Source organism: Spermophilus citellus, assembly GCF_964194105.1.
Source record: "Spermophilus citellus genome assembly, chromosome: 16".
NCBI lineage: Eukaryota > Metazoa > Chordata > Mammalia > Rodentia > Sciuridae > Spermophilus > Spermophilus citellus.
The window spans coordinates 47,145,875-47,165,414 of record NC_138196.1 but is presented as its reverse complement, the minus strand read 5'-3'; the positions used below and the strand labels follow the sequence as shown (position 1 = coordinate 47,165,414).

Here is a 19,540-nt window from a genome sequence, read left to right as displayed (position 1 = left end):
TGGTGAGGAGATAAGGACAAAGTGGAATAATGCTTATTGAATCTTTCTGAATATAAAATAGTAGCAGGGCTACTATACATTATTTCATATTTTTCCCTCAAATGACGTCTGTTATCTTGATTTTATATATGAAATAGTTGAAGCTCAGAGATGTTGTTACAGGTCCAAAGTCACACAGCAGGTATGTGACAGAATGGTTTATGGAGGATCAGTCATTGAGTTAATGACAGCACATTTCTGACAAGTCACTTAAACAGCAGTAGCTGGTCTCATACACAAATATAAGTAGCAGCAAATGAACACATTAGCAATACTGGAATATATTATCTAAATCTTAACAGGATTATGACCTATTTATTAGTTGAATTTGGGGCAAACATCAGAAGGGTTTGCATGCAACTGATTATTCTCAGAATTTGAAAAGGTAACTCACACGTGTATTATTTTAAGATCATTTTCCTTCCAGCCTTCTTTGTTCTACAGTGTGAATTTTTAAAAAAAAACTGCCAAAACAGAATCACCAAGTACCCGCAGGGATAGGGTTTGTGACACTGGACTGGAAGCAGATGCATTTTCTAGTGCTGTCACCCAGCGTTTTCCATCAACCGCCCATGTTGGCTTGGACACTGCCTCAGGACCGCGTCTGACACTCCTAAGGAGGCTGTGAAATGCTTTTGTCATTCCTTTTTGTCTGTTAACAAAGGGGTTCACCATACACCCACAGAGCTGTCTAGTGGCGATGTGTCTCTGTTGCAGATTAAGCATTCAGATCAGTGAGTCTCTTTCTTAGTTTGATTTGCTAGCTGGTTTAATCTGTTTTGTGTAGTGCCTTGGAGCGCACAGATTTTTTTTTTCCTCCCCTCCATTCTAATTCACTAAGAGCAAGCATGAGGGACACAGAGTGAGCATGGCTGCAGTTTTTCCTGATTGAGCTTGCTTTGATCCTTTTAAATGACTGTACCAGGAGGATTTCGCAGTTGTACAGAAACCGATATTTCTTCAAAAATCTTTATCAATTCTACACTCACCCCACCGGCTGGTTCAGAGAGGCACTATGATGCTACCTTATTGACACTGCTGGTCGTGGGATCCTACAGCCTTTGTATAATCCCTTTGTTAGCCACGTTTACTGGGAAAAGAAGTAGGTCGATGATTTCTGGTTTGATTCTTTTCTTTGTAAGCATGCTTGAATTTCTATTCAATAAATTGGTTTTAGGACCTCTTCATTGTTATCTTTGTAATTTGTGTTAACTATAGTATTTCTTAGGCGTATTTAAATATATTTAAGATGTGAATACTTCTGTACAGAACAAATTTTATTGTATATTTTGTGTATTTGGAGATTCTTACTAAATGTAACTTAGAAGCATTGTCAGTATTCTTGGCATATAAAATGATGCTATTCTCAAAGACTATTTGATAGTTTAATTTCTTATTAGTAGCTTTTGTGTGTGTAGTTTGTGGTTGTACAAATCTAGAAAAATACTTTCCTACAATTATAATTGAAACATCACATCTTTGATTAATTTCTTCAATCATAATTAACGTGTGTTTCATATAAAAGTACTAAATGTGCATATTTTAAACTAATTTTGATTTGGAATTTTCCTGCTTCTCAAAATGGAGGGTCATGTTAGGAAATAATCTATTGATTAATGTTTTGATTCTTATTGGCTTAAGCATTTGAACCCTTTTAAAGGATGTTGGCTTTTTGCTTTGTTCATTTCATTGTGATGTGACAAATGGTGGCAGCATCATGTAAGAACTTCTGAGGAGTAGTGTAGTGCTATTGTGAAATTAGCATCCAGTTCTCAGTACTTTGGGATCCTATAGAAATAACATAAATGAATGAAGATGTGTGTAAGACAATAATTTTTCTTATTTCAGAGTTTTGGCGGGCATTTTATATGTGTATGTTTTTAAACATAGAAAGATTGAAAGTCATGAAGATGGTTTCCTTTGGATATTAGCATAAAACACTACACAATAGTGTCTGTAACCAGACACACTCATTTATTGAGGTTAAATATCATAAGCTATTTTTAGAGTCAGGTACCTAGCATCCAGTTTTTAAGACCATTAAATTAATTGGATAAGGATAAATGATATATTCTGGGTGTTGAATACAGTTGAAGATTTATAGACCATTGTGCAATTTAGGTCTTGAGAGAGTGTACAATTTTGCCCCATTGGCAGGAATCTGAAGTCCAGAGACTTCCTTCCCTTTTCACTTTGGCCACAAAAGCATGTTTATTTTTTAGGGCAGATGGTGCAGGGAAGTGTATGAGATGCAAGCTGAAGCTGTTTGCATTCTCTTGGAAATAGATCAGGAGACTAAATAAAGAAATAGGTGTTCTTTTCTATCACCTTTATGGCTAGCCCTGGCTGCCCGGATGGGGGGTAGGGGTGGCACATAGAAAAGGACACTCACCTCAAGCTCATCCTAGTTTTCCTGCCAGTTCTGGTGAAGTTGGATGATCATTCTCTTTGCCTCAGTCTTCTCATCTGAGGAATGAGAGGGGAAGGGCCAGATCATCTTCAGAAGCCATATGCAGCAAATGTCTGACTGACTTTATTTATTCATTCATTCATATAAAAATTCATTCATATTTATTTATGCATTGCAATAAGAAGGTGCCTGATAATTTGGAAGGAGGGTGTTCTGAGTTGTTCAGGCGATTAAGCCGGTAGAGAGAAGGAGTCTTGTTCACCCTGTTTTTTGTTTGGTTGTCATGGCAGGAATGGCAAGTGAGTATGAACTTGCCCGCCAACATTGGTCAGTTGATAAGAATCTCCAGGAAGTGCAATGCTGCCACTTTCTCAGGCTGCTTCCAGGCTCCGAGGGGAAGCTTTGTTTGACTAGTAATGTCTGCTGTAGGTTAGGAGGCTGGGAGAGGCAGCCGGCTCTGCATCACAGCTACATTTCTACTTGTGCACTTATGTGTGGACTGTTTAATATGGAAATTTAATCCAGAACACTTTTTTGTTCCCCTTGTTTTTCTGATGTATATGTGAGACATTCTCATTATTACAAAGTTGAACATTTTGCTTTTGAAATCCTAAAGCTTAGGCTTTCAGTAGTGATTTGATTTTAAGCCAGGTGGGCAGATGATCTGGCACAGTGGGGAGTGTGAAACTGATTCACAAAAAAATTCAATAAATGAACAGAAGGTTGGCTCTGTGTGTATATATCCATAATTCAGTAAATAAAAAACCACACTAATTTCAAATATATGCTAGAATGTAGTTCATTTACACATAAACTGGACTGATAAGTTTTTGTTATTTTTGTTGTTTGGTTGCTTTGCAGTGCTGGCAATCAAACTGAGGGACTGACTTGTGCATGCTACGCTGAGCTACAGACCCAGCCCCTGATAAATCCTTTTCTAAAAGTAAAATTATTTCTTCTGCTTAGACTTTGAGAAGATTGTTTCATTTTCTTTTTTGATTTTTTTTCTCTCTCATTTCACATGAAGCACATTTTGCCTTGGGGAAATGAAAATAAATATTTCAGAGAGTCCGTTACTTCAGCATAATTTAGATAGGACTAAAGAAGACAACATAATTTTAAAACTACACATTAGAGCTGAGACCTGGGTGATCACATGTAGAATTCACATATTGAATCCACAGTTCAAGTGTTCTGGGGTGGTCATGGCCCCAGGAGCACTGTGCTAGGATGATTCTGAGGATGCATCTGGCCTCCGTAGGTATGAGTACCGTGAGGTTGGTGGGTCCCTGTGTTATAGCACAGGGAGGCAGTGGTCAAGTCAGGACCAGAGCCTGAATATCCCGGCTCCTGTTCCATTGCTTGAACATTGGTTATGCTTCTCTTACTATATTGGAATCATTGCCACCAAAGAGTTCATCATCTGGGAATAATAACTCTGGATGAGGAAATTTTTAGATAGCATCAGGATACCAGATCAGCTGCCATTTTAGGAACCAAAATAGAAAGTAGGAGAAATATTTTAAGGGTATCATGCCTCATCCTTCAAGATGGCATTGACTAAAAAGCAAGAGCCAGCTGGAGTAGAGTGTTTTGAGAATTGAAAGGTATTTGGGTGTTGGGTCATAAAAGTATGTTCAGTGTAACAGTTTGCCTCACTAAGTGGTATGCATATATAATGGATCACACTATACAGTATATATGTATATTTTTACCTAAATATGTAAGTAAGCCATAAAGATACAAATGTTTTTGTATCTGAGTAAGATGCAGACATTTTATGCTTGAAATATGAGTTTTAATTCTTGTATGTCCCAAAGTTGATGAGGGATCTGGTGCTAGGGGCTGTTGTATCGAGCTTGTTTTGCATATGATAGAGAATTTTTAGCAGACATAAATGTCACATCTCATGACAAATATGTCCTTTGCTTCAGTAAGAAATATTTTCACTAAATTCTTTTGCGAAGTGCAGGTCTAAAGCTTAGGAAAAAAAGCATGAATGCAGAATCATACAGTTTTATATTACTTTCAGAAATTTAACTGAACACGTGGCTTGATTTGTTTGCTGCTAAATATAACAAAAATTGCTTACAGAAAAGCAAGACTAAAATCCCAATTGTTATTAATCATGGTTAAGATTCTAATAACATCATTTTCTTCCTTTATTGGATTCAATTTTACAAAAACTGGAATGCTCATTGAAGCCTGATAACCATATTATATGAAAATCTAGAAAATAACCTATGAAATTTTGAGTCTGTCATTTTAAGACTATAACATTCCCTGTACATCTACTAAAAAGTGCTGTTGAATTTTACAGTAGTAGCACCTTTAGGTCTGTCATTTCCCTTAGCTTCCTGTCAACTTTTGGAAAAACAAGCTCTAAGTGCCGGGGAAGGTGAGAATTGGAAAAAAGGTCAGGAAAGTGACAGCAGCTTGTCAGCAGGAGGGAAGGCTCTGAGTGATTTGACCTAATATTAGAAAAGTTATCTGTGCCCAAGAAGAATTCACAGATGGCTTATTGTACAAGAATTGGATGAGGATCAGGGGAGCATAATTGCTTGTGTTTTTTTTTTTTTTTTACAAGTTTCCAATGTGACAGCTATGAGCACTATTGTAGGAATTAGGATAGTTTTGCCTAGCAAAAACTTTCTAGCGGTCTTCACATTGATAATGTATTTGTAAACAAGGTAAACATCTTAACCTTTGCTGAAAGCCTAAGATGAGGAAAGGCATCAAAGGGGTAATTAAGAAATGTGTGAACATAGGGCCGAATAGCAGAGTAGCATTAGATGTTTGGAATTAGATGTTGAAAATTATTTAAAAACAATAAAAAATCGGGCTGGGGTTGTGGCTCAGTGGTTGAGCGCTTGCCTCGCATGCAGAGGTACTGGGTTCGATCCTCAGCACCACGTAAATACATAAAATAAAAATATTGTGTTTATCTACAACTAAAACAAATTAAAAAAATAAAAATAAAAAAATCAAGTCTTATTGGTGGAGGAGAAACTTTTCCATGTAATATAGAAGGTGATTTTTATTTAGGTCGGAGTCCCTTTGATCTTTTTTTGCTTTGGGGCTAGGCACCTTAATAACAGGGCAGCTGTTGGCATTTCAGATTCTTGCTGCAGCAGCCAGGGATCATAACCAGATCTCATGTTGGAATTTAGAGTTTTGTCTAGTTGTCCTTGTGTCATTAATGTAGCTGGCTAGCTGTACTCTGCCTTGTACCTGTGAAGATGTATGCTTCTCCTGTCTGCACCTTGGGCATGATTGTTACATAGCATGGGTAGCCATATGATCTACCTCCCAATTTTTATCTGGGATGAAGGGTGAACTGTACAAGATGTATAAACTTGGATAATGCCAGGCAAGCCAGAACGTATGGTCACACTGGTTATAGCATGACTTTGTGTCCTTGAAGATACAAGATTGAAAACATGAACTCCCTTTGTATATCCAACACTCAGTAGTGACCGGCACATTATAGATGCTCAATGAGCATGCATTTGTTGATTCAAGGAAGAAGGAGTAACTGTGAAAGATTGATTATGCTCCCCTGATCCTCATCCAATTTATTTACTTATAAAAAGTACTTTTCTATTTTATTACAGCTGGTAATGCTGCTGCCATCAAGTATGAGGAGAAACCTCCAAAACCAGCATTTCAGAATGGCTCAGGATCCTTATATTTGAAGCCTTTGGTACCCAGAGCTCATGTGCACTTGCTAAAAACTCCTCCAAAAGGTATGGTCTTTAGTATGGATAGAAGGAGAGTAAGACATGTGGAGTCCTTGACTTGTAGGAAGTTAAAATTTGACAATTAGGTTTATGGTATATTTTGCATTTAAAAAAAGGTATTGAATAAGGAGATAGAATACATTTGACACTGAGAGAGTTGTTCTTGTTATGAGATTTAGTAGGTTCTATAAATAAAACCTGTTATATAAAAGTCCACAGGTAAAAGAAGGGTATAAGGTGAAAGTAGCAAAAGAGTTAAATTATTGTAACACTCTAGAGCATGAGACATAAAGGAGTAGAAATTTATGATTTGCTTTCTGTCAATGTTTCATGGTTATTAATTTCTTGTCTTTGTTCCAAGACCATGTTCATTTATCTCTGCTCTTTATCTCTAATCTTTCCTATGTCACTCACTATAATTGCTGTAGCTGCTAAGAATAATTTTTGGGGTTTATAAAACATGCTTATATATTTTTCACATGTATATACTTCACATCCAATGTTTTCACATTAGTTTCTCACAGTGGGTCTGACACACATCAGAAGGCTTCTTGTTCTAACAGTATTGAGGACATACTAACCACCTGATAAGTAATGGCTATTATTATGATTCATTAAAACAAACAGCATCAAGCTGTTTCATATGGGATAGGGAGGGGGAGATGGGAGGAATAGGGTAGGGAGGTGGGAAAGGAAGGAGGGACACCGAGTTAGAAATGATGATGGAATGTGGTGGACATCATTATCCAAAGTACGTGTATGAAGACACGAATGGTGTGAACATACTTTGTATACAACCAGAGATATGAACAGTTGTGCTTTATATATGTAATACGAATTGTGACATTCCATTGTCATATATACAAATCAGAAAAAAAGTCTTCTTTGTTCTTAGTGAATTAAAAGATTGCTTAACTGAAAGAATAAATGTAAATGAGAGAATCAGCCCACAAAATGAGACCTGTTTTTATATTAGAGAATTTGGAAAACAGAAACATGAAAAGTCTTTGTTGATTCTGCCAGCCACCAATTACCATTGCATTTCCTTCTAATTGTTTTCCTATATATATAAACAAGGTTTTGTTTTTGTTTCAACAATATCAAGATCATAGTGTATTCATCCTTTAGTATCTTCCTTTTTATTAATTAATAGTATATCGTGAGAGTTTCTTTCACTTTTAATGGTGATGTACTTTCCAATTCTATGGTGGTCCAGTTAGTTTATATTGGATAGTATCTGACTTCTATTGTGGTACATAATACTGAGATGAACATCTTTCAATATGAATCATTGCTCATTGTTTCAGATTCTAATTACTTCCTCCTGATATTCTTGAAAGGAGAATTACTAGGTTTAACTGTATGAATCTCTTTGTTAGTATATATTACTAAGTAACTTTCTAAAAAGGAGTTACTCTCTAACAGTAGTATGAGAGTATCCATTGCTCAGCATTCTAAACAGTTTAGTGTATTTGTGCCTCTGTGTGTGTGTCTCTGTATGTATATATCTCCATGTATTCGGTGTGTGTGTGTGATCATGTGGTAACTTAAAGATAATGGACCTATTGACTGTTTATCAACACTTTCTTCTTGCTATCTAATTGAAGAGACAATTGCAAGTATTAGAACAAAAATTCTTAAGTGTGCCATCCGTTTCTCATTTGTCCATGCTCTTAAATACATTTCTGAGGCGTCAAATGGCCCATTCCTGGGATAGCATCAGGATGTGAATTGTAGTTTTTATTGATGATGATAAAACCCCATAATGTGCACAACAGTGACTGAAAAAAAAATTGTCAAACTCTGATACTGTGGTAACTTTCAGGAAAAAACTTAGAGCTTCCCCTGATGATTTTGTGGACCAGAGAACTCCAGTATTCTGAAGTACCTCACCATTGAATTTATAAGTTTTATATCACAGAGATTTGATTTGAAGGGGAATCAGTGCTTTCCATTTATAACGGTCACATATTTGAAGAGATAATCATCTCTGTAAAGTTCCCTAGATAGAATATGGCAGCTAGTTTTAACTGGTAATTGACAGATGGTTATGGGCTAGAAACACTGATAAGCAGAGTCCTCGAAGTTTTCTTCTAGTGCCTTATAGCTCCATACCAGTTGCCATTCCTGGTTGTATTTTATACTGTATCAGTTTGGAGAAAATGCATTAAGTGTGCTTTTCTTCACAACTGAATAGAAGTTGGCACTTTGAGAAAGCACACTAGTCTTTTATAAAAAGTCTGGCCCCTTTGCCCTGATAGCAATGGGAGATAATACTATGTGCTTAGAAAATGTGTGCATTCAGTATGTTTTTAAAAATAATCTGCACATCCATTTACTTTTCATAATTCAGTGGCATTAAAAAAATGAACTTTAGCTGTTCTTGATTTTTTAAAAATAATGTGGCTTGGCCCATTAAAACTGCCCACTTAAAAACTGTAATTTGTGATGAGTTCATATCACTCTTAAACTATCATTTTGGATCACACTTGGAATATCATTTACTTAAAACATGCTTGATAAAAAGTGATTTCATCTCAGTAGTATTTCTTACCTGAAACCTAAAGTTTAGGTTAATGGATTGTTTTTGAAAATAAAACCATTCTTATTACAAAATAGTTTGGTTTTTGTGTGGTATTTCCAATAAAATATATGTGCATTTTACATATATTTCTTTTATGTTTTAGGTCCTTCAAGAAAAAACCTATTTACAGCTTTCAATACAGGTGAGTGACCACTTTAAATATTGATGGAGAAAAATAATTTTTTTATTAAGTCATGTTATCATGAAAATTATTTAAATTTATTTAAAGCAATTGCTCACTCATAGGCTTATAAATAGAATTTTAGACTTTGAGGTATAAATAATTGCTTATGATGTGGACCTGCAGATTGTTAATATTTGGGGAGCATGATTGACAAGACACCTGATATGTTAAAGGACATTTTATAAATAATGGGTAATTTCAGTTTAAAAAAATGATTTTGTTAATATGGTTCATATGATCTCTGTAAAGTTCCCTGGATAGAATATGGCAGCTAGTTTTAACTAGTAATTGGCAGATGGTTATGTGCTAGAAACACTGATAAGCAGAGTCCTCACGGTTTTCTTGTAGTGCCTTATAGCTCCATGCCAGTTGTCAAATTATCCAAATTTTTTTTTTCAAATTATCCAAATTTTTTTTCCAAATTATCCAAATTGGATATCCAAATTGGATAGTCTTAAATTGCTGAATAGTCTCCAAATCTGGTTTTAGCGCCTTTTGTCAGCTCAGCAGCTTACATTTTTCTGTTCTTTTTTTTTTTTTTCTCTCTTTTTTACAATTCTATTGGGCACACATCTTTCTCCAGTGGCCTGTAACTTCAATCATTTGAATCACATAGAATCAAAAACTTTTGTGTCTCAAAGTCACAGATTTCACAAAGTGGAATTTTCGTATATACTCTGTGCATCTGATCAGGTCCCCCGCGTACTATCTGCAGTCTCTTACTTTACATACAGTGGATTCTAAGTCCTTTGCAGATTAGGGCAGGAAATCAGAAGAGAGAGAGGGGCCCTGTTACAGCACCCTGACCATAGTTTATTCATTGTCTGTGACAGTGTCAGATCAGGTTGCAGTTGTGAGCCAAAAATGAGCAATGGTATTGTCTTCAGGGATCTGACAGGGTAATCAAAGAATTGGCTAATAAACATAAATCACAACTACAGTAAGTTCTAGGAAGGCAGGAAGGCTACATGAGGTCTGATTTGAAGGATGCAATCTAGTGAGGAAAACCCAGGCAAGAAGTTAAATTTGTGAGACTCCTGTGTAAAGAAAATAGGGCAGATGACAGTGCACAGGGAATAACTAGAATCTTTGAAGACACACCAAACACACTCAGTTTAATAAGGCAGAGCAATGTGAGAAATGCTATGAAAATGGTTAACCTTTTGTAAATTCTTGAAGCTAGAAAAGACAGCCATGCAGAATGATTTAAATTCTAAAGGTCCTCAATAGCCTGAGTTTGAGTATATGTGGTTCTAATTTTAAAAATCAAAAGAAACTACTCTATGTACATTGCGGTTTTTATTTTCTTTTTTAAAAATTTCTCACACTTACTAACATTTAGAAGAAAAAGATAGCTTTGTTTATGTAGGAAAATCAGTTAACCATTATCAAGAGAACTGGATCATGTGATAACTCTGTATGTAACATGTTTGAGAAACTTCCAGACTATTTTCAAAGATACTGTATCATTTTATATTTTACACCAGCAGTGTTACAAGGGGTTCAATTTTTCTTGCTATTTTCTGTCTTTTTGGTTATAGCTATCCTACTGGCTATGAAACAGTATCTCATGGTTTTAATATGCATTTCCCTGAGGCCTAATGATGTTGAGCATCTTTTCTTGTTCTTATTGGCCACTTGTGTATCTTCTTTGGAGAAGTGTCTATTCAAATCCTTTGTCCATTTATAAAAAAATGGATCATTTGTATTGTTGAATTATAGGAGTTCTTTATATTTTGTGGTTATTAGACCCTTGTCAGGGATATGATTTGTAAATATTTTCTCCAATTTTGTGGACTATCTTTTCACTTTGTTGCTAGTATTTTGAAGTACAAAAGTTTTTGCAAGGTCCAGTTTATCTGTTTTTTTTTTCTTTTGATTTTGTATCTTAGAAACTATTGCCTAATCCAAGGTCATGAAGATTTATGCTTGTTTTCTTCTAAGATTTTACTATTAGCTCTTACACTTAAGTTTTTGATCCATTGAGGTGTTCTGTTTTTGTTTTAGTGCTGGGGATTGAACCCAGGGCCTCACACATACCAAGTTATGAACTGAGTTCATTTTTTTTTTAAATATAAGTGTGAGGTAGGGGATCCAACTTCATTGTTTTTCATGTGGATATGAGTTGAAAATTTTTTCCCCCTCCATTAAAATGTTTTGGCATCTTTGTCTTAGATAATTGGCTATAAATATGAGGATCTATTTCTGGACTTTAAATCGAATTCTGTGGATCTACATACATCTATTTTTGCCAAAACTACAGTGTCTTGATTACTGTGATGTAGTCAAGTTTTTGAAATCGGGAAGCATGAGTCATCCAACCTTGTCTTCTCTTTGAAGATTGTTTTGGCTCTTTTGGATCCCCTTGGAATTTTCATATGAATTTTATGGCCAGCTTATCAACTTCTGTAAAGAAATCAGCTGGCATTTCGATAGAGATTGCATTGAATCTGTAGATGAATTTGCAAACTACTGGCATCTTAGCAATATTAAGTACTCTAATCCATGAATATAGGATGTTTTTCCAGTTATGTGTTCTTTGATTTCTGAAATATTTTATAGTTCTCAAAATATGAGTTTTGAGCAAGTCTTTTGTTAAGTATTATTTCTTGTGTGTGACTGTTCTGTGCTTTGTGGGCTGTTGTTGATACGTGGCACAGTGAAGTGGCTAGTTAAATTAATCGAATTCACCTGTTTTGCTCTATATTAAATATCAAGCTTGGAAAGACAATCTTAAGTCATGTCTCAATTCTGTGATCATATGAACTATGATAAGAATACTTCTGTCAGACATAGTAGATTATAATCTTCGATGTATTCTTCCTTTACAGAAATGCTGTAGCATCAGGCTTATTCCCTTGTTAGGTTGTAGGACTGACATTTCAGTGACAGAGTTTATCAGAATGGCAGATTTATGCCTGATTATGTGAGGAAAGAAATGGAAAGTACTGTGGGCTTATTTGACAAAGCCTTTGACCTTGGAGTAGAAACGGGCAGAGTTGTGTAACACCTGACTGAGTAACCACTAACATTTTTAACGTAATTTTAATCAGTTTTCTAATTGAAGTATCATCCTTTTAAGAGGTTGACATTTTGATCTAGATTGTGTGGTGCATCCATGTATTTTCCTAAAACCACAAACATGACTATTCTAGGTTCTTCTACTTGATTGTTGTGACTTAAGACTGACCTGGTATTAAGAATCTAATGAGGAAAAGTCTCCACGTGTCATTTTTGGGAGGCACAGATTTGATGCTAAGAAGTGGTGTCCCAGTAGCCAATGACTTTAGGTGGTCAGCCTCTTCAATGATAGTTTTCTTTTTCCATATAACTGGAAGGGTGAATTGCTAAGGTTTCCCCACCATCACCAGCATGATATTCTGTGACAGCAGATCCCCTTGACTTTCTTCATATTTTGCTGGCAAATCATCACATTTTAGATGATATAAAAACCATTGTACTTAATCATTGTACTAAACCTTTAAGATCATTTTATTTTTCTGAGCAGCAAATAGTGGCAAAAGTTACAGGTGACCAACTTCATATCCTTTAATTTTAGGAAAATAACCACCTTTAACTATAGCAGTTTGCCAGATTCCAAAGAAATTTAGCAAGCAGAGGTTCAGAAATTACCCTTCAGGTTATTTTATTGGGATTTTTAAAGTAAAATTCAGATAGCTTAATATCATTTTTATTTCTTAATACATAGTGATCAATTTTTTCCCCTGGTACTGGAGATTGAATCCAGGGGCACTTAACCATGGAGCCATATCCCCACCTCTTTTCTTAATTTTTATTTTGAGACAGGGTCTCACTAAGTTGCATTGGGCCTCTCCAAATTGCAGGGGCTGTCCTCCAATTTGCAATCCTCCTGCCTCAGTCCCCTGAGCCTGTGGGAATACAGGCATGTGCCACCACACCTGGCCACAGTGATCACTTTGAATGAAGGTCACATTCAGCTTATGTGGGAATATTTAGCAACTGCTCTTGAATATTTGGGGTGCTTCTATATTACATTCATAATGATTCTGCGATGAACAGCTTTACACTTAGCACTTTCAAAGTTTGGAGAATTTTCTTGTGATCGATTATTCAAAGTAGTATCAGTAAACATACACACGTGTTAGTTGCTTTGCTTAGATAACAGTGTTGTTTTCCAAAAGCTTTGTGTCAGTTTGTTCCATGATTGACAATGTGAGAGTGCTGGCTTCACCATCTCCTGGTCAACACTGGATATTACTTAAAATTTTTTTTGACTGATATATAAAAATTTTACATAATTAGTCTAGTATTTAATCAATTATTTTGAAGGAATTCCCTTCTCCCATAATACAGGAGAGCAGGAAGAGAGTGAACTTGTGAGGCACTGGGTGCTGGTGTAAATCTTGGGCCTGACACTTTCTATTTGCATACTGACGTCAGGCAAGTTGCTAAGCCTCTCCAATTCTCAAGTTTCTCATTTCACAATATGGGAATGTTTAGGGAGTAATTTCCAGTATGGGAATAACTTGGACGAGGTAGGATTTCTATATTCGAGGTCCTCAGACAGTGGCTCCTTCTGCTGTGAGGGATGGTGATGACCATGCTCTCCATGGCTCTTACACTTCTAGTGGCTGATTTTTAGAGTTCTTTTCCAGGAAGTTGGATTATTTTGAATCCTTAAAGCCAGCAGGAAAGACCTCTTAAACTTAAGAGGCATTCTCATAGGGTCTAGCTGTTGTAATTTATTTAAAGGTTATGATGCTATAAGGTTCTGGGCAACATTGACTCTAAATAAACTTGGTTTACTGTTTACAAGGAAGATATCACATGTACCGCAGCATAATATTATGGTGTTGGTTCTGCCACACAGGGAAGCTATCTGGGACACCAGAGGCATCTGAGTTGTTTCTTCTGCTCCCTGATTGTTTTGCCTAAGACCATCAGTCTCAGGTGCCAGGGTGTCTGCCCTGGAAAATACACATGCACTTTTCCTTCCGTACCCATTTAGTCAAGGTAGCACACAGCAGGGTGGCTTTTTGTAGATCCTTTTTCCAAGTATTGGAAAGTGGTTTAAAGTTGCAACCCTGCTCTGATGAGGTGGTGCTAATGTTGCCAGAGTGTGTCCTCTGGATGAGGCGCGCTCTCTCTGTTGCCATAGGATTATAATCATGTGCTTTTCATATTTAATAGGCAGATGCAGGGCTGGGGTAGTGGCTCAGCCGTAGGGCTCTCATCTAGCCTGGGTTTGATCCTTAGTACCACATAAAAATAAGTAAAATAAAGGTATTGTGTCTAACTACTACTAAAAATTAAATATTAAAAAAAGGAAGATGTTGGGGCTGGGGATGTGGCTCAAGCGGTGGCGCGCTCGCCTGGCATGCGTGCGGCCCGGGTTCGATCCTCAGCACCACATACAAACAAAGATGTTGTGTCTGCCGATAACTAAAAAATAAATATTAAAATTTTTTTAAAAAAGGAAGATGCTATTTAGATACATGATAAATTTGCTGTTTTGAATTAGGAAGTAGGTGGGAAATGGATTGTTTAGTAAATTTTGATATAATAACTGCCTTTTAGAAGGAGCTAGATCTCTTCTTCACCTGTATTCCAGATGGGATTAGTTTTAAACACAAAAGTTAAAATAATAAAAGCACTAAGAATGTAGACTTGAGTAGAAAAGGCCTTTCTGGGAACACTGTTATAATACTAACACTGTATTAGTAAATGTAGCTGTTTTAAGCTCCTCCTCTGTTAAAATCATTATAAATAAGCAAAGAACAAACTGAGATATCAGCACCCTATTTACTCTATGTGGAGCTCTTTAAAATCAGCAAGATAGTCAACTCCACAATAAACACTAAATGGGCATACTATCCAAAGAGACCAAGAGTCCATGCAATTCCCATTAAAATTCCGATGGTGTTTTCTTTACAGAGACAGGATAAAAAAATCCTAAAACTTCTTTGGAACAATATAGAACCAAAATGGCCAAAACAATCATAATTGTTTTGTAATTGTAATTTTAATTACATAATTGTAATTGCCACCAGCTAAAGGCATCATAGATCCTGATTTCAAAATATATTACCAAGCTACAGTTATTAAAACAGTATAGTACTGACCTAAAGTTAGGCATATAGTACAGTGGAATAAAATAGCCAGAAATAAATCTGCATGTATGGTCAACTGTTGGTTGACAAATGTGCCAAGAATACACAGCGGGGAAATGGTAGTCTCTTCAACAAATGGTGCTGGGGAAATGATATCCACACGAAAAAGGAAAAAAGTAAACCCTCGTCTCACACCGTGCACAAAAACAACTCAAAATGGATTAAAGACTTAAGTGTAAGTCTTGGAGCTATGAAGCCCTCCTGTGAAAACAGAGGAGGGGAAAACTCATGACGTGTTCTTGGTAATGGCTTCTGGGTATGACCCCACAATCACAGGCATCAAAAATGAAATTAGACAAGTGGGACTACACCACTAAGACTTTTCCACAGACCAGAGGGAATGGTAGCATGAAAGGCAGAATGGGAGACGATATTTGTGAAGCAAGGCTGTGATAAAGGGGGCATTCATCAAAACAATACCAGGATCTGGAAGAGAAAGTCACCCTCAAACATTCATTGCAGCGTTACTCATGGTAGCCAAGGTGTGGGAGCAACCTGTAGGCTATCAGTGGATGAGGATAAAGAAAATGTATATGTGGACATTGTAATGTTCAGCTTTCAAAAAGGAAGAAAATCTGGCAATGTGGATGAACCTCGAGGAAATTAGGCTGAATGGAAATAAGTCAGTCACAGGGCAAATGCATGATTCCCCTTACACAAGGTGCTTAATCACAGAAGCAGAATGCAGCACAGAGGTCCTGGGCACTAGCAGGTGGTTGCCAGGAAAAGAGAAGTTGCTTTTCAAGGGGAATAGATAGTTTCAGTTGTTCAAGATGAAAAAGATCTGGAGATCTGCTGGACAACATTGTATGATATTGTAAACTTAAAATTTTGTTGAGCCAGGTGCAATGGTGCCTGCCTGCCTGTAATCCCAGTAGCTCAGGAGGCTGAGGCAGGAGGATCTAAAATTCAAAGGCAGCCTCAGCAACTTAGCAAGACCCTAAGCAACTTAGTAAGACCCTGTCTCAGTGGTTAAGCACCCTTGGGTTCAATCTCAAGTTAAATGTTTTACTGTAATAATAATAGTAATAATAATAGGATAATACACAAACAAAAAAGGAAAAATGAGTGGAAAGAAAGGAAATATGTAGGGCCAAGGAACATGAAAGAAGTTTACCTACTGAATGAAAATACTGAACAGTTGCTCTTACATGCTGTAGAGTAGAGATTACAGTAGTTGTGGTATATAGCCAAAGCCTTTTACCTAGCAATTTCATTATCAGAAATGATCCTAGGAAAAGGATTGATTTACTTACTGCTCTTCAAAATTGCTTAAAATGGGGGCAAATTGAAAATAACCTCAATGTCTTTACAGGTGTTGTTTAAAGTATGTTTATTGACACTTAAATAATCTTCTTGAAGCCATCGAATTAACAATGTAGGGGGTTATTTAATCCTTTGGTAAGACAGATATTAAACTTTTAAGTTTAATAAGTTTACTAAGCAGTTACAGAGTGGTCTGATATACAGAGTGGCCTGATATAATTTTTTTTTCTTGGTGCTGGGAATTCAAACCCAGGGCCTTGTGCATGCAAGGCAAGCACTCTACCAACTGAGCTATATCTCTGGCTGTTAAATCTTATTTTTAAAAATTAAATTTGTTTAAAAAAACCCTCACATGTTCATTTTTTTTAACAAATGTTAAGCATGAAATAAAATACTGCTTTTAAATTAAGCTCTTATTTTGGGTAACTACAGAAAAGGAAATTACACTGTTCTTGAATATCTGATAATCTTATGGGTGGGTAGTTTAAATTTTTTATTGTTTTGTGTGAATTTGTAAAACAATTATAGTATAGTATATTTTCCGCCTAAGGAAGAGGACATTATGGAAATATTGGGCCTTGAGTTGAGCATTCCACAACTGAAATAAAGAACTGAACTTTTTATGGTAGAGATTGTTGCAATTTGTGTTATGTGTTAGGGGAAATAAGGAGATGAATGTTATGGTTGATGTTCTATTAGGTTAAGAAGGTTGGCTGGACAGAGAGGCTGCAGTGTCTGAACTAGCCAGCTGATTCTTTACCATCATTAGCAACAACACAGTCTTATTTGGAATGCATTTCCTGGCATCTAAACCCCTTGAGCAACATATGCTAGAATCATGAGATCATTGTTTTCTAAATTGCTGATTTAAAACAAAACAAAACAGACACACATTGCCACAGTACGGTTTATGCAATACAATTTTGATTTCTGTTGTTTGCATACATTGTGATATTACAATGTACTGACCTAACACTCATGCTATCTTCTTCTGTTGTTTAAGCTTTACTGCAGACTTTATATACAGTTTTTTAAATTGTTTTCCTTTATCTATGTCATTTGTAGAAACTGTTTATTTTGGAAACTTTCTGCAAAACTGTTCTAATGTTTAAAATTATTTTCCTGCGTCCAATTTCTGTGTATAAAAAAAAGAAAATATTGAAATGTATAACAAAAATTAAAACTTCCTGAAGCATTGCTGATGTTTTTATATATTTGTTTCAGTATTCATCCTTTATCTCTTTAAAGTTGAAATTCTATGTTGAAATCTTGGTGTTACTTTTCTACTTACTAATTCATAGTAACATACTAACTCATATTTTAATGTAAGTCATAAAAACTTAGTCTGTAATAACTGCAAACTGTTCCCATCTTAACCATCAAATTTTCTTGATTTTTTTTTTCCCCACTGCTGCCCGTGGTGAGCCTTACCATGTTCACCTAAATCAAATTGGGACTTTCTAAACTAACAAACCTGACACTTTCTTTTCTTAGCTATTTTTTCCATTTTAAATAGAATTTCAGAAACAGTAGTAGATAGTGTAGAAATGGTAGGAGCTGACTGATTAAAATAGTCAAAGAACTTTTTTGAACAAATTTTTGAAAAATTTTGCTCCCCCAGAAGTGTGTGTGTTGATCTGTATATGTATGTATATATGTATGTTTAAAATAATAGTATGTGTGTATATATGCATGTGCAGGTATGTATTTTAAAAATAGTTGAGACCTTAAAATATCTCGGTTTCTTAAGTGAGCAGTGACTGCCGTGTGTGCAGGAGTGCCTGGAGCCTGGTGGTCTGAAGGCATCCCCTGGCACCCCTGTTAACGGAGAGCATAGCAGCCCCATTGCTGGGGCTCACTTGTGCTGGATGGCCACCAGGCGGCAGACTGTGTTTGGGAAAGGATGGAAACTTGGCCTGAGCAGTTCTTGGTCTCTACCTAGTAGGCTTCTCTGCTTTTGTGTGTTATCGTGCTTTCTTGTACAAACAAGAACGTCTTTTGAATTTTCCTTCCCACTGGCATTATTTATATCTATTCTTGCACTTTCTTGCTCTGATGTTTCAAAAAGATCATTAATAACATTACTGGTAAAGTATGTAGGACAGTTCAAGTAAAAATTTTAATGAATATGACCAATCGGTGACTAAATTGCTGATTTCTTCTTTTGGGAAGTCTAGGCTAAAGACGGGGATGATTTATAGTTCACTATTAGCAAATAACAAAGCCTCACCACCACCAAAAAATGCAGAAACATTTCCGACTATAAAGACCGTGGCATATCTATTTTTAATATCAATATTTAATTTGATTATTCTATTTATACTTCTGATGCTGGTTGCTATATTGGCTTTTCCATAGTTTGGGGAGTTGTAGGGAGAGAATCATGGCATGTTACTTATTTATTTAGGACTGTGGATTAAACCCAGAGATGCTTAACCACTGGGCCACATCCCCAGCCCTTTTTTATATTTGATTTACAGAGAGGGCCTTGCTGAGTTGGTTAGGGCCTCGCTAAGTTGCTGAGGCTGGCTTTGAACTCACAATCCTCCTGCCTCAGCCTCCCAAGCCTCTGGGATTACAGGCATGGGCCACCATGCCCAGCTTGATATGTTTTTAATATTCAGAATCTGGGAGAAAGTATTTGGATTTTTAAAAATAAACTGATAAAGTAGAGACACAACATCTAAAAGTCCATTTTTTTCACCTCATTCCTTGATTATTTGTGCTTCAGTTGCCACAGATGCAGAGTGCATCTGAACACGTTGTCTCTGTCTCACAGTGACCTGAGGCAAGTCAGTGGGTCTGTCTCTGTTGTTGATGACCTCTGATGTGACAGGCTGTGGAATGTGGAGTGAACAGGGTGGAGGAAGTGTTTAATTATTTCCTTTCCTGTCTGTATTCTTCCCTCTTCAAACCCTAGATGCTCTATAGAATTTCTAAAAGAATAATTGCTTCCTTTCTATTTTAACAGCATGTAGTAGGGTTGTTTCTGGTTACCAGTTTCTCAGTTTCTTTTTGAGTCTTTATTTTTTAGGAAATCTTGGAAACAGGCATCCATCATTTTTATACATTGCTTTTTTTTTAAATTAAAAATAACATTGAGGGCTGGAGTAGTGGCTCAGTGGTAGAGAGCTTGCCTAACAAGTGTGAGGCACTAGGTTTGGA

The 19,540-nt window shown here is 36.3% G+C and overlaps 1 protein-coding gene across 1 annotated transcript in view; it reads left to right on the top strand.

The window, feature by feature from the left end:
- Positions 1 to 19,540, top strand: part of MTUS1 (microtubule associated scaffold protein 1) — a 147,469-nt gene that overhangs the window by 79,380 nt on the left and 48,549 nt on the right. Inside the window, 2 exon segments of the mRNA XM_081269205.1 lie at positions 6,064 to 6,195; positions 8,877 to 8,915. Coding sequence (XP_081125331.1) covers positions 6,064 to 6,195; positions 8,877 to 8,915 — 171 coding nt within the window.